This window comes from Cricetulus griseus, chromosome X (genome assembly GCF_003668045.3).
Source record: "Cricetulus griseus strain 17A/GY chromosome X, alternate assembly CriGri-PICRH-1.0, whole genome shotgun sequence".
NCBI lineage: Eukaryota > Metazoa > Chordata > Mammalia > Rodentia > Cricetidae > Cricetulus > Cricetulus griseus.
In genome coordinates, this window is record NC_048604.1 from 59,647,484 (window position 1) to 59,664,105 (window position 16,622).

The 16,622-nt window shown below is 38.9% G+C and overlaps 1 protein-coding gene across 2 annotated transcripts in view; it reads right to left on the reverse strand.

Moving 5' to 3' along the window:
* Positions 1-15,497, reverse strand: part of Apool (apolipoprotein O like) — a 59,652-nt gene extending 44,155 nt beyond the window's left edge. Inside the window, exon 1 of one of the 2 annotated variants that reach the window (XM_027432979.2) lies at positions 15,418-15,497. In XM_027432979.2, the coding sequence (XP_027288780.1) occupies positions 15,418-15,432 (15 nt within the window). In that variant the 5' untranslated portion in view covers positions 15,433-15,497. Of the gene's footprint in view, positions 1-14,344; positions 14,420-15,417 lie in introns of those variants that run through there. The other variant, XM_027432978.2, reaches the window with a different exon arrangement.
* Between the last annotated feature and the right edge of the window lie 1,125 nt (positions 15,498-16,622).

The following is a 16,622-nucleotide window of genomic DNA, read 5'->3' on the forward strand; positions in this document are numbered from 1 at the left end:
CAAACAACATAAAATACCTTGGGGTAACACTAACCAAAAATGTGAAAGACCTGTATCATAAGAATTTTGAGTCTCTAAAGAAAGAAATTAAAGAAGATACCAGAAAATGGAAAGATCTCCCATGCTCTTGGATAGGTAGGATCAATATAGTAAAAATGGCAATCTTGCCAAAAGCAATCTACAGATTCAATCCAATCCCCATCAAAATCTCAACACAATTCTTCACAGACCTTGAAAGAACAATTCTCAACTTTATGTGGAGAAACAAAAGACCCAGGATAGCCAAAACATCGCTGTACAATAAAGGAACTTCTGGAGGGAACACCATCCCTGACTTCAAGCTCTATTACAGAGCTATAGTCCTGAAAGCAGCTTGGTATTGGCACAAAAATAGACAGGTAGACCAATGCAATAGAATTGAAAACCCTGACACGTATGAACCCACACACGTATGAACACCTGATTTTTGACAAACAATCCAAATTTATACAGTGGAACAAAGAGAACATCTTCAACAAATGGTGCTGGCATAACTGGTTGCAGACATGTGGAAGACTGCAGTTAGACCCAAGCATATCACCTTGCACAACACTTAAATCAAAATGGATCAAAGATCTCAACATAAATCCAGCTACACTGAACCCATTAGAAGACAAAGTGGGAAATACCCTTGAATTAATTGTTACAGGAGACCGCTTCCTGAACATTAAACCAGAAGCACAGACACTGAAGTCAACAATTGATAAATGGGACCTCCTGAAACTGAGAATCTTCTGTAAAGCAAAGGACACAGTCAGCAAGACAAAACGACAGCCAACAGACTGGGAAAAAATATTCACCAACCCCACATCTGACAGAGGGCTCATCTCCAAAATTTACAAAGAACTCAAGAAGCTAGTCTCCAAAACACCAAACAATCCAATTAAAAAGTGGGGTACAGAACTAAATAGAGAATTCTCAATAGAGGAATCTAAAATCGCTGAAAGACACATAAGAAAGTGTTCAACATCCTTAGAAACCAGGGAAATGCAAATCAAAACAACTCTGAGATACAATCTTACTCCTGTCAGAATGGCCAAATCAAAAACACCAATGACAGTTCATGTTGGAGAAGATATGGAGAAAGGGGAACCCTCCTCCACTGCTGGTGGGAGTGCAAACTTGTACAGCCACTATGGAAATCAGTATGGTGACTCCGCAAAAAAATGGGAATCAGTCTACCACAAGATCCAGCAATTCTACTCTTAGGCATATACCCAAAAGAAGCACATTCATACAACAAGGAATATGTTCAACAATGTTCATAGCAGCACTATTTGTAATAGCCAGAAACTGGAAGCAGCCTAGATGCCCCTCAACTGAAGAATGGATAGAGAAAATGTGGTACATTTACACAATGGAGTACTACTCAGCGGAAAAAAAAACAATGGAATCTTGAAATTTGCAGGAAAATGGATGGATCTAGAAGAAACCATTCTGAGCGAGGTAACCCAATCGCAAAAAGACAAACATGGTACGTACTCACTCATATGCGGATTTTAGACATAGAGTAAGGATTATCAGCCTACAATCCACACTGCTAAAGAAGCTAATAAAGAAGAAATAGCTGACCTGGACATCAGGGAACTCTTGCTCCCCATACTGATAGCATGGGACTGATCCAGACCCCAGGAACATGGGTTTCTGTGAGGAAACCTTGGACATCAATTGTAGTAGTACCGTACTTATCCCTAGCATAGGTGTGGACTTTGGAGCCCATTCCATATAGAGGAATACTACTTGAGCCAATACACACAGGGGTGGGCCTAGGTCCTATCCCAAAGGATACAATAGACTCTGATGACACCCTATGGAAGACCTCACCATCCAGGGGGAGGAGAAAGGATATGTGATAGGTAGGGTTTTAGTTGTTGGGGGGGGTAGGGGAGGACGGGAGGGAGAAGGGAACTGGGATTGTCATGGAAAACAATCCTGTTTCTAATTCAAATAAAAAATATTGAAAAAAAATGATTGTCTTACTCTTTGTGACGAACTTAAGGCAAGATTTTATGTTTTGCTTAAAAACTGACTTATGTTTTCTGATGTTTGTGCTTCTGACTTGCGGTTACTTAGAAAACTGTCTTAACAAAGCCAAATTTCATTTCAGGATCAGTTTTGTATTGAAATCTTTTAAATGACTACTTTGCAAGTAAATAATTTAAATGGACTCTACTACAATTGATGTCTCGTGTATCTGTGACTAGAAACATATAGCTGTGTATCTAAGCTTTATATTATATAAACTTCAAAGCATGGAAGGTTCATACATGCAAAATATCCAACATTGTTATTACTCAGCACAGTGCCTTCTAAACAGCCAAGTGTGGAAGGAGAGATATTAATAGGCTGTAGCCAGCCAGAGCAATCTGAGCAATGGGCACAGCACATCAGAGCATTCAAAGGTTGCCCTGGACTATGGGCCAGACATTATCCTGGATAAGAATGAGAGAAAACTCAGAAACTGTGGATTATGGAGGACTAACAAAACATTCTTCCCAACCCTTTCTTTCGTCCTGAAAGACTCCCCTGAGACCTAGACTGGTTAACATAACCCGAAAATGTCTCCTCTACACACTCTGTATTTTTTAACTTACAGAAACATCTTTTCTCTGTCTCTAATAACTAATAAAGTTCATGATATTTATCTTGGCCACTGGTACGTTCAACAATAAGCATGGCATATGTATTTAATAAGCATGAATAAACAATTTGATTGATAGGTAAATGGGCTGTTCCAAATGCCAAAAAAATTCTTCCCATCCACATAGCTTTACCTAACTGTGTTCTTTAAAGAAACAAACAATACAAATGAGGGAATCTTTTCAACCTGTATTGTACTGCGCTAGCATTTTTTTTCTTTAGTCACGTTAGTTGCTGATTCCAAAAACCAACTGGCACTTCCTTAAAACAGATAATGATGGGACTTCAGAGACCCTCCCACTCTCTGGATACAATGTTTTCATTATGTGTATGGTAAAATGCTGACCTTTTACTGTCTTACATACTTAAAAAGGCAGTAAAATAGCAATTCTGAACAATCTTGCTAATTAAAACCTGGAGATATTACACATATATGCCTGTATAATACTCTTATATATTTATTAAAATATTTAATGTATATTATACATATCTCTGTTTATAATATCCATACACTCTTATAATAAGTACTTTGCTATTATATATGAGATATACTTGTATATAATCTGTTTGTAATAGCACTGTTCCCCAAATTTGTAAGAGATTTGTTTGATTGTCAGTGCTATAGGCTTTTTCTACTAAACCAGAGTCTATATTTTGCTTTAAAAATAGTTTTCATGCAGTAATTCTGTAAATTATGTTAATTGTTGCTTAATGTTTACATCTATGGATGCCTCAAACTATATAAATCTTGTAAAGCTTAACACATATTGGATACTTATAAATATATACAATTAATTTTCAAAATAGTTTTACTCGTTTTTTTAAAGGAAAGGATTTTTTAGATTTTAATTATTTATTATGTATACAACATTCTGCTTCCATGGATATCTGTACACCAGAAGAGGGCACCAGATCTCATAACGGATATTTGTGAACCACATGTGGTTTCTGGGAATTGAACTCAGGACCTCTGGAAGAGCAGCCAGTGCTCTTAAACTTTGAGCCATCTCTCCAGCCCCTAGTTTTACTCTTGATGGTTATATTTCTTTAAAGCCTTATAACTAAATTGTCAACATTGTACAGAAGTACAACTTCTGACAAAGACCCTGAACGCTTTGAAGTGCTAGGATATTACCCACAGGATAAGCAGAGAGAACTTCAGGTATGCCAGAAAGCAGTCACTTCTTCTATACTTCAGGTACTTAAAATTGAGCCCAAACAGCCCACAGAATGGGAAAAGAGGGTCTGGAGAGATGGTTCAGTGGTTAAGAGTACTGACTACTCTTGCAAAGGAACCGGGTTCAATTCCAAGCATCCACATGGCAGCTCACTTCTGTCTATAACTCCAAGATCTAACACCCCCACACAAACATACATGCAGGCAAAACACCAGTGAAAATAAAGTAAATAAATTATTAAGAATGGAAAAAGATATTCACCAACCCAGCATCTGACAGAGGGATAATCTCCAAAATTTACAAAGAACTCAAGAAGCTAGTCACCAAAACACCAAACAATCCAATTAAAAAGTAGGGTACAGAACTAAATGGAGAATTCTCAATAGAGGAATCTAAAATGGCTGAAAGACACATAAGAAAGTGCTCAACATCCTTAGCCATCAGAGAAATGCAAATCAAAACAACTCTGAGATACAATCTTGCACCTGTTACAATGGCTAAAATCAAAAACACCAATGACAGTTTATGCTGGAGAAGATATGGAGAAAGGGAAACATTCCTCCACTGCTGGTGGGAGTGCCAACTTGTACAGCCACTTTGGTAATCAGTATGGCAATTCCTCAGGAAAATGGGAATCAGTCTACCACAAGATCCAGCAATTCCACTCTTGGCATATACCCAAAAGATGCACATTCATACAACAAGGACATTTGTTCAACTATTTGTTCATAGCAGCATTATTCATAATAGCCAGAAACTGGAAGCAACCTAGATGCCCCTCAACAGAAGAATGGATAGAGAAAATGTGGTACATTTACACAATGGAGTACTACTCAGCGGGAAAAAAAAAACAATGGAATTATGAAATTCACAGACAAATGGATGGAACTAGACGAAACCATCCTGAGGGAGGTAACCCAGTCACAAAAAGAAAAAAATGGTAGGCACTCACTCATATATGGATGTTAGACATAGAGCTAAGGAGTACCAGCCTACAATCCACACTACCAGAGAAGCTAGGAAACAAGGAGGACTCTTTGACAGACATACATGGTCCCTCAGACAAGAGGAAAGGGACAAGATCTCCTAAGCTAATTGGGAGCATGGAGGGAGGGAAGAGAAAGAGAAGGGGATAAGAGGAGGGGAGAGGAGGACATGAGGGAGCAGGAAGATCTACTCAGGGGAAGAATAGAGGAGAACAAGATAAGAGATACCATAATAGAGGGATCTATTATAGGTTTAAAGATAAATCTGGCACTAGGGAAATGTCCAGAGATGTACAAGGGTGACACCAACTAATAAACTAAGCAATAGGCCAGAGGCTACCTTAAGTTCTCTTCCCTTGTAATGAGATTAATGACTACCTTATATGCCACCCTAGAGCCTTCATCCAATAGCTGATAGAAGCAGAAGCAGACTCCCACAGCTAAACACTGAACTGAACTCCTGGAATCCAGTTGCAGAGAGGGAGGAGTGTTGAGCATAGGGATCCAGACCAGGCTGGTGAAACCAACAGCTGACCTGAACAAGGGAGAGCTCATGGACCCCAGATTGATAGCTGGGAAACCAGCATAGGCCTGATCCAGACCCCCTGAATGTGGGTGCCAGTGAGGAGGCCTCAGAAATCTATGGGGCCTCTGGTAGTAGATCATTATTTATCCCTAGCATAGGAATGGACTTTGGGAACCCATTCCACAAAGAGGGATACTCTCTCATCCTAGACACACGTGGGAGGGCATAGGCCTTGGTCCAAATGATATGACAGACTTTGAAGATCCCCTGTGGAAGGCCTCACCCACCCTGGGGCGCAGAAATGGGATGGGGTAGGGGTTAGTGGGGTCAAGGAAGGGAGAGAGAACTGGGATTGACATGTAAAACAAACTTGTTTGTAATTTAAATTTAAAAAATAGAAATAAAGTCGAGCCTAAAGGGATTCTTGGCACTAATTCATTGACATCTGTCACTTTCCCGTCCTGTTCAATGTGGATCAATTCAGACAAACAGGACACATCTTTCTATGACTTCACAGGACAATGTAAAGAAACCACCAGATGGTTAATCAGTAATGTCTTCAGAGAAAATTGTTTGGAGACAAACGGGAAGTTGTCAAAACTGAAATAAAGTCACACTGGTCATGGTAGTGCTTTCCCATAATCCCAGCATTTGGGAAACTGAGACAGGAGGTCTTTCACTTTGAGGCCAACCTAGGCTTCATGGTGACACCCTACCTTTAATGAACAAACTGAATTTTCTTTGTCAGCTCTTCCAAAAGTATCTAAAAGCCAAAGATTATAAAAAATGGTTCTTATCCACGGTTACCTGGCACTAACTAAATTTGTTTTAATGCTGGTCTCTACTTGAATTCTGTTTATTATATTTGTTTCAAAGAGATATATTCTACCTCAAGACTAGGGTATTTAAACGAAGTGGGGAATTATAACTGGCATGGCAGAAAATAAAGCTATTCTAAAGGACACTTGTGTTTCTCAATCTGACTTTCAGACAACTGAAGTAATGAACACTGAAGAAATGGGAATTTTCCAAGAATCTCATGCTGGAAGAAGGAATAGGTCCAAATCAAAGGGAGAACTTGTGTCTTGGAAGAGATTTCACACAGTTCTATCAACAACTTGTTGGAGTATCTTAAGGGGTAAGTCTGAATCACAAACAAGGATGGACCAATTGTGGGCAGTACCACACCTTGTCTGGAATTGCTTAGCTGGGCAAATCCTTGGCCTTCTATTTTAACTTTAATCTCACTTCAGGCCCCAAGACAGACAGACCTGGGGGTTTGTAAAGATGGACTTGCAGGTTTTCCCTGGATTTCTTTGTCCTTCCCAATGTGACCACTTTGAATAAATCATTTTTTTCTGCTTTCTACTATTTAAAAAAAGCTTCGATTTCTCCATGTCTCTGCTCTATTGCCCACATTCAAATGCCATTTAAAATGTACACAGGAGCTGGTATTGGATTCTAAATATTAAGAAACACTAACAGCAAGTAGTGATGTGTGACACATCTTAGGAAGAATGTGCTCACAAAAACTGTGGTTTAATAATACACTGTGATGGGAAAGTGGCAGTTAATTACCATTTTCTGAATGCTTCCTCTGCATCAGAAAATATGTTAGGAGTGCAGAAAGTATACGTAATATTTTGAAAGGGTCAGATAAGTAAATAGATACAAGTACTCTGTAAAGCCCTTGAAGGACTGAAAAAACACTGGGGAGAAAGGCTGGCTTTTATTCACTGAGCAAATCACCCAGCCTTCCCAGAGAGCCAACAAGTTGTACACATTCATTTCACATTTATGAAGAAAAAAGAAAACACCAAAACACTTTACAAGACAGCAATTTCTAAGGTTCTTTCTGAGCTCAATTATCCATTCATGTCTACTTCATTTAAATATTGTAACAGCCACAACATAGTTCAATTAGCAAAATTGAAAAGCAAAAGAGAGTGAGTGGTGAAGAATGGGCTTAACTCCCTAGTCTAAGATGGATGGGAATTACATGGTACATGTGAGATTAATTTGCATAAAAATTAAAGCTCTAGCACTTAAAAGGCCAATCATAAGATAACCAGAACAAACAGCCCAGCTTAATGTGGCTGTATAATTCAATAATAGAACCAGAATGATAACATATTTTAAAGTGAATATTTTAATTAAAATATATGAAAGTACTAAATTATTGTGGAATTTCTAAACTTGTTATGACTCAGAATGGTGGTACAGTTATTACTGAGTGGCACTTGAAAATTCATCTTAGAAAAATAAAAATCCAAGAAGTACAAAACTAAAAGTAAAAACATATGTAGTCAATATAATTAGAATTCTTCAGAAACAGCACAAGATTGGCAGAACTCAACTTTATATTCAGTTTGTGGATATCAAGGTCCGACAAATACTATACACTGTCAAAACCAGTAATTCTATTTTAAAATCCACCCAAAGGCCATGTTTCACACACATATAAACATGTGTGCACTGTGTGCAGGGGGAAATGATGCTCTGCATAGCTCTTAAGAGATGTAGGAAAGGAACAATGAATGGAAACACTCAAGGAGATGCCACTCAAGTTGTTTTCAATTCAGGGTTTGTATGTTACAAAATTTAAAAACAATTAAATAAGTTTTATAGGATTGCTAAATTAATCTGTCTAAATTATTGCTTTATTCTCCCACCTCAACAGCCATCTGTATTCATCTCTGCCCATACACCCTTTGACTGTAGCTAAATGAATCTTTCCAGACCTCAAACACGTAAAGCACACTCTTCTCTCAGTACATCTTTGCTACCAGAACGACCTCCCAAATCCTGCAACTAACATACCTGGCAAATAGCAGGTACTCAAAAAGAGCCATTGATTTTGTTTTTGTTTTTTAGTAATTGGTTTTATTTAAATTAGAAACAAGCTTCTTTTACATGTCAATCCCAATCCCTCTCCCTTCCCTCCTCCAGAGCCATTGTTAATACACTTACTTAGTTCTGACCTGCTCTGAGACTAGCTCAAGTCCCACAGGCCCACTCAAATCCACCTCTCCAAATCACATAACTCTTATTTGTGTGAAGCAATAATCTGGAACTTAGAAATATAACATTAAATTATTATTTTTGAATGCATGAAAACTATTTTCTCTCCTAAAATAGAGTTCTGTTGGGCAGCAGTATATTTCTCTGAGTCCAAAGGACTTTGGATGACGAATGACTTCTTATCCAACTAATGAAGGATCCACAGTTGTAAACAAGGTAGTAGAAATACAGGCTCTATTAAGCTCTTTTATGTAACAGCTATTGAAAGTCTATGTGGTATTTGTAGTGGCAATAAAAATCAACTGCAAAACAACTGAAAATCTTAAGGTTAATCTAAGACGGAAGGACTGATTCAACACTAATAACTTTGAACTTTCTGAAAAACAGAATAAAAAATATGAAGTATCTTCTCCCAAAATGTGTTTACTCTGAAAATTTTGCATATGCTCCTAAGTTGCAAGACTAAAATAATATTTTATCTTGATATATGCAAAAATTCTCAAATTCTAAGACCCATTCTAAGAAGAAAACATTAAAATAGATAAAATGTTTAGAGGGCTGAAAAAAAGAGGATAGTCATAATTTATAACATATTTCTAGCTCAAATTTCAAAGTTTTGAAGATCATTTCTTCAAAATGCCAACAGAGCATAACTGCTTCTTATTAAAGAGAGAATTCAACTTTGCATATGAAAAAATCTTGGTAAAATTAATTTTAGTGTATCAAATACATAAATAGATAGCATTTTCTATCCAGATCAATATTTTAGCTATAATAACCAATAATCTTTTCATGAGTTCCCTAGGGAAATATGCTTGTAGTATAACTGCTTAAATATTGTTTAAATAGATCTCATTTTGTGTAGGCCAAAAGAACAGTGAAAGAAGACTGTTGAAACAAGTTTAGAAGAAATGAAGATATTCTAAAGAGATGCCTCTCAATTTGACTATCAAACTATTGAAACAACAGATTCCAAAGAAATGATAACTTCCCCAGTGAAATTTCATCCTTGGAGAAGGTAAAGGCCTCAGTCAAATGGGAAACTTGTCTCCTGGAAAGAGATTTCACAAAGTTCTAACAACTTGTCAACCACTTTACACGGAGACTGATGCCCAATTGGCGGGACCACACCTTGACTGGGACCACTTTGATATGCATATCCTTAGCCCTCTATTTAAACTTTACATCACTTTAGAACCCTAAAGAGGGACTTGGGGGAATAAATGGGTATATTTGTCCTACTTCTTAATGTGGCTCCTTTATCTGCTTTCTACTTTTAACTTGTCTCTTATGTTTTCATTTACTCCTAGAGAAATATATCAGCACAAAGCTATATGTAAACTCTGTATGACTAGATTGGAATAATAATCTGGGAAGTATATTTCACCAACCTAGCTAAAGAAAAAAGCCGCCTACTCACCTCTTCTTTTAATTGTTATTCTATTCCTTCACCCACTCTTTATTTTTCTACTCACATTTGTTCCAAATTGCACTTTCTTCAATTATTCTTTTAAATCTCTATTTACTAGTTCTTCTTTCTTTCTTTCAGCAGAGAAGGGTGAAGTGTGACTAACTATACGAGTAGTGTTCTTTCTGGGTGATATCCTCTTTCTACAGAGTTAGTGTGTACACACCAGATGAAAATAAACACAGAGGCATACATACATAATTGATGAAATAACAGGTAGGGGGTGGAACAGAAATCGTCTTAGAAGATCAAGGACTGCTCAGGAATAAACTAATGATTATTAGATAAAATATAAATGGTAAGAGATTAGTTTTACAAGCACGGGACATAGACATATCACCTTTCTAAATGTGGGAATTTATATATCAAAATACAAGACCTTCACAATATATCTTCCGGTCCAACCATTCCTATAATGATAAAATCCTTTCTAAAACATATTACCAAGCAACCCCAAACAGTGTATTTGTGAGCTTCAATAAAAGGAAATGTTGTCAATAGAGCATGGTTCCCCCCAATCTCTTTTTTAACATCTTTGTGAGGAAGATCTTCAGTAGACTGAGTTAATGACTGTATAATTTTCACTGATCTCCATAGACTCTTTTGGGTGATAAAGAGGAGTCTCAGACTATCTTTCTAATCCATGAAAGCACACTTTACCTTCTTTTTCTGAATGCTGGACTACATACACCCCTATGCACACTAGACAATTTTCCAGGGATAATAAAGTCTGTGATAATAATAAATGCCACTAAGTTCATCTTCTAATTTAACAGATATAGCAGTATTTTCTCTAGATGAAACTAAAAAGGAACAAAAAAAGTAGTAATGCTTCATTTTGGAGATACAGCCTAGGAGCTATTTCTTGGCAGCAACATAAAAGTCTTAGACAAGAGTGCCCTGTTTTAGAGTAATCACCAGTGAGTCACTAACAGAGGACCTGTATATATCAGAGTACTTATTTTCTTCTGGAAATAGTAGGTAAGTGAATCATCTCTAAAACAATAAAGTATCATTAAATTACCAAGAACAGAAAATCTTTCAGCCACAGTATTATTTATTATACTAAAAAATGAAAAGCAGATACTTTACTGAAAAAGGTAACACACACACACACACACACACACACACACACACACACACACACACACCCTCCCTCCCTGTATTTTCTTACAAAACTCTTGGGGAAAATTGTGGAGACTAGACAACAACAAAAACAACAACCCAAGTACAATAAGAACAAAAAAATGCACTTGTACAGTTCAATCCCTGCTCATCAGCATTTCAAATAGTCAACTTCAAAGGGTTGAAATGAAAAATAAAAGACTGGGAGAATATGCTTTAAGATGTGGGAGACATACTGTGTTAGTTTTCATACTGCATATGTTTTCCTAGTAAGACCTGGGCATCTGGAGTCGGGGTGTTTGATGTGTTTTTACTATATGCATTCAACCTACCAAGCCAATCAATGTACATGTGAGCTATAGGCTGGACCATTTCTGGGAGACTAGAGGGGACAAACAACCCAATTTAAAATAACTCCAAATAGAATGCCCATCATCCAGGAATGACAGTAAATGCTGATATGGATGTGATGGGAAGGAACCTTATATATTGCTGGTGTGAGTATAAACTACTTCAGCCTCTTTGAAAATCAGTTTCGATATTCCTTTAAAAAAAAAAAAAACAAACTAGAAATAGATCGACCATACGAGAAAAGCAAGTTATCTATGGAGTGCTCAGCCCCAAACTGGATATCTGCATCACATTTGTTGTCCCCTAAGGCTCAAAAATACCATGAAAGATGCGAAGTTTGTGAGAATCAGAAGAAAATCACTGGGAAACATCTTCTGTATGCATGCTGGAGCAACCATGAATTCAAAACCTCAGTTCGCCCACCCTACATCAAGACAGTCAAAGTTCCAGCAAGGATTGGAATGGGAGGGTCTACTCTGCCCTAAAGAGGATCCATGGACAGTGTATGACAGCAGGAGCAGAGAGAGTCAGTTTTCCTCAGTGGCCTAACCCCAAATATGGAGACCATTCTCCAGTGGAGGATTCCACACCTACACCCTGCTTACTTCATTGGGTTACTAAAAAGAAGGGGGGAGGGGGAGAGAGGAAGATGAGGAGGAGAGGAAGGTGGAGATTCTGTTTCCTAAGACACAGCAGGGATGGGGACATTGGAAGGACAGCTTTCCTTTTCCTTTTTCTATATATAGGGGAACTCACTCTACAGACCACACCGACCTCAAACTCAGAGATCCACCCCCCTCTGCCTCCTGACGGGATTACAGATGTGCACTACCACACATGTTGGGACAGTTTTTGTTAATGCATGCTAACTAGTTTACACTTGGCAGGGAATTCTCTGCTGAAACATCTGCATTCAAATTTCTAGCGTCCTGTTTGAAGGACAATGTAAGAGAGAGGATGACTGACAACTATAAAGCTGACAAGGGGTTTTATCTGAGGGACTTCCTCAAGCAAAAGGAAAAGAACAAAGGATTCATGTCTAGCCAAATGTCACTGCTAGAAAAGCCTTCTATTATGCTTTTACAGCACAGCACTAGAATAGCACCATTTGCTGCAACACCACCTAACTGCTGCATAGCACAGGCTACCACAGATTACCACAGAGCACTGCTGAGGGGCACCAGACCACTGGGGCTTCAGGGATAACCATAGAAAGCAGACCTCTTTTGGCTAGTGCAGCCCACAGTCACTCTGTTCCTCCAGTGACTTGGACGTTGGAGCCTGGTTGGTGCAACCTTCACTGGCTATTTGCCTGATTGCTGCTGCCCCTGGTGGACACAACCAATAGTTTGCAGGAGCCACTGCAGAGGCGATTCATAACCTGGATTTGGGCCTCAAATCACAAAATACTCCATCTCCAAACAACCAATGAAACTGCCATGGAGATCATGGCATACAAAAAGAGCAGTTTTTTATGTTTAATAAGCCTTACAGAGGTCAGTCAATAAGATGGGTTGGGGGTGCTTTGAGAACTAACCCTGGACCAAAACCAGAAGTGACACCGGGGCCATGTGGGTGGCCCAGAATTGGGAATCTGAAATACACTTTAACCCTATGTCAATTTCCTTATGTGATCTAAACAATTATTTGGAGAAACTGACTAGACCATCCATAACTTCCACCTTGCTAACAGCACCTGCCAGAGTCCTTACATTGGCTGTGAGCACTACTGGAAAAATGTTCCCCCCCGGCAGTACAGGAGGCTGCACGTTTCCTTGTTCCATTGATGGTAGAAATGGGAGTGACAGAGACTACTGCCTTGAACACTACAGCTCTAATAAGGGGAAAAAGGAGCCTACAACAGATAATTTATCAAATAGATAGACATTAGACACCTTCAGTTACACTCCATGCCAGATAGTCTCTGACAGAAACAGGCCTCCAAAAGAGGCAAGGCTTAAACTTAATTTTCATGTCCCAGGGAAGACTGTGTGACACCATGAGAGACTTGTTGCTTCTGTGCTAACAAATCAAAAGTTATCATTAAAAAAAATCTTTACACCAGGCGGTGGTGGCACATGCCTTTAATCCCAGCACTAGGGTGGCAGAGGCAAGCGGATCTCTGTGAGTTCGAGACCAGCCTGGTCTACAAGAGCTAGTTCCAGGACAACCTCAAAAGCCATAGAGAAACCCGGTCTCAAAACACCCCCCCCAAAAAAATAATTTACAGAAAGTTAAAAATAACTTAAATCAAAAACAAAAATGAAGTAATTTCTGGTCCTATAACATGTCTGATTAAAACCCATGGTTCACAACTTTTCACTGGCCTGGATGGTCCCCTACTCAACCTTTTTATAAGACTTGCCATGGGGCCTTATATAATAAATACCTCTGTTAGGGTAATGATCTTCAAGAACCAGTGTTCACCCCTTTGCAAGATAAAAAATTTCAAAATAATTTTTTAAATGGGGGAATGAAATTACCAAGGTAATGCCATCATATTCTGATTTCATTTTCTGTTTGCTTAGATAGCTCTCAGCCCTTTATACCCTCCCTGCAATGGTCATGTCTGCCTTAGCAACACATGTGAAATTTCCATAGCCTTGACCATAGTCCAGATGTATTAACCAAAATAACTGGAAAGTTATGTCTGAAATAACTACTATACTCTGCCAGAAATGTTTCAAGGTTACTCTGACCCTCATGTGTCTTTGTGAGTTTTGCCTTAAAAACTATGTATCCCTGAACTTGGGCACCAAGAAACATTTCAGAGTCACAAACCCACAAACAAACAAAAAAAGACATAGAATTTTTAACTTATGAATATGGTTGTCAATAACTATCTCGTGTGGATCATTCCAGCTGGTCAGGGACATTCCCTTAGCAAAGTGAGAAAGTCTGTCCTACCTATGGTCAAAAGACCACATCCTGCCCAACACAAAATCATAAACTTATTTAAACATTACAAATGTGGGGATAATGTTTTGGAGATTTTTGTGTTTATTTATACCTTGATTGTGATTCTCCAGAATGAACTTGGTAGATGACAAGTTGGTTGCATTATCAAAAGGTCAGTTGGCCATGCCTGGTAGAAACTAAATAAGAATGGGCAAGGGCACTTTAAGAATTGCAGAAAGAGCAGGTAAAAGGGGGCATGGAGAGATAAAGTAAGAAGTACAGATTCCTAGGTGACAGGAGAGGAAGCTGGGGAGCAGAGGCTAGGAGAAGGGTTGTTATCTAGAAGTGTAAGCAGACCCCTGAGAGCAGATAATGGAGTGCTATAAAGGCTAGTAGAGGTGCAGGCTCTCATTTCTGTGTAAGTACTATAGTAGTACAGGAGAAAATGGATTCCATCAGAGGAATAAAGGGAGTAGAGTCCAGATAGCTGAGCGGCCCATAATTCAAGGGAAAGTATGAGGTCCCAAACTGCAGAAATGCAGTAAGAATGAGAAATGAAGAACACCTAAAACCAACATCGGGTGAATGAATTACTGACACTCTTAGCTCCCCCAAGCCTCACAGGGTCATTAGACACTTAAAAACTACAGTGCATAAGTATGTGTAAACTGATGTTGAAACCTAAGAGTCAGCTAGTTCGCTTCCTCTACCCACATTCCTACAGAAAAGCACCTTTTCTCATAATACTCCAAAGAAACCTGTTGTTCGACTGGGAGCAACAACATTATGCAAAATCCCACGTCCAGTAGAGATTCTGGGACGTCTGGTCTCTGTTTTGGCCCCGAGCAATTATTGAAGGAAGTCCTACGTCCGGGTCATGGAGCCCTGCCCTGAGCACTAAGACAAATGCCAAAGATTGTTTTTCTCTTTGTGGGAGCGGCTAGTTGCCCCTGCCTTTTCATCACCTAGCAGGTTACCGGACTAACGCCCGCCGTGCTGTAAACAGTTAACGGCAGGGGATTATGGAGGCGGCAAGGCAAGTGTGTCGAGACTGCAAGTCTTAAAGGTTCCGATCCTCACAGTCGCACCTCCCGGAGTTACGATAGATGGTTCTTTCTACAATTACTGGAATGCTGTGAGCTCAAAGCGAGTGGGGAGTGGAAAACTAAGTTTCTTTTGACTTACCCTAAAAGCCGCCATACCTATGACCCTCTCGGTTCGTTTTTCCGACGGAGAGCGCAGAGGGACAAAGCAGTTCGGCTTGACTTACGTCATCACCACAGCCCCTCCCCTTTATGCTGGTAGCCGGTCGGCTCCTGCCCTTTCTCCGTCCTCCTGCAGCTGCTTTGTCAGCTCAGATGCCAAAGTTCACTAGCTAGCCATTCTCCGGAGAAATGGGCTTATCCTTCTCATTGACACTCCAGTCCTACATAGATCGAAGCTCTCAGAGTATTCTCCACACTCCAATTAGAAGTTTTTCTTCTTGGATGAATGACTTTTTTGTTTATGTGATTTGTGTAGAAGAGAACTTAAAACGCAAGTTCAACTGCCTTAATAAACAACCATGTAAGTCACAAGAGCACATCACCTTTGCCATTCTTGGAGCAATAACATTCATTCTAAAATTGTCACTGAGCACCAATTCTCTCGGGAAGTTGTTCAGAGTACACGGCAAAACCTAGTGGCATACCATAAAGCTCCAGGCGAAAAAGACAAATATTAGAAAGGCGTAAATGCTATTCAAGAAAATAGAATACAGATTGGCAAGAGTGTTCAGTGTGTACCTTCTGCCAAGCCTGATGAACTGGATTTGGCACACAGGCGCGTGCGTGCACACAGACTAAATACTAATACTTTTAATACTAAAATGTATTAAAAGTTTTTTTTTTAGAAGAAGAAGAAGAAGAAGAAGAAGAAGAAGAAGAAGAAGAAGAAGAAGAAGAAGAAGAAGAAGAAGAAGAAGAAGAAGAAAAGGCATCTGTGGAGATGCAGTGGAGTTTACTAGTTTCTATAAATTTACGACGCTGATAAGGTGTCTTGGGAAAAGTCATGAGGAATGTAGACAAGTGCAAAAGTATTCAATGAAATAAAATAAAATAGGTTCCACAACAATGAAAAAACATACTGCAAAAGGGGCTTTATGTGTCACTATAACTAATTGGGGTTGTTTCTTTCGTTTTATTCCGGTTTGGTTGTTTTTTTTTTTTTTCTTATTTTCCTGTTTGTTTTCTAAAGAGAGAGAAAACCTGTGGGATGACTGGGTAGAAGGTGAGGAGCATCTGGGAGGAGCTGGGGCAGGGGAAACCGTGATCAGAATATAGTAAATGAAAAAATTAATTTATAAAAAGAAAAAAAGATTCGGGAAGTAATTGAAGGGGTCTTAGCCATGG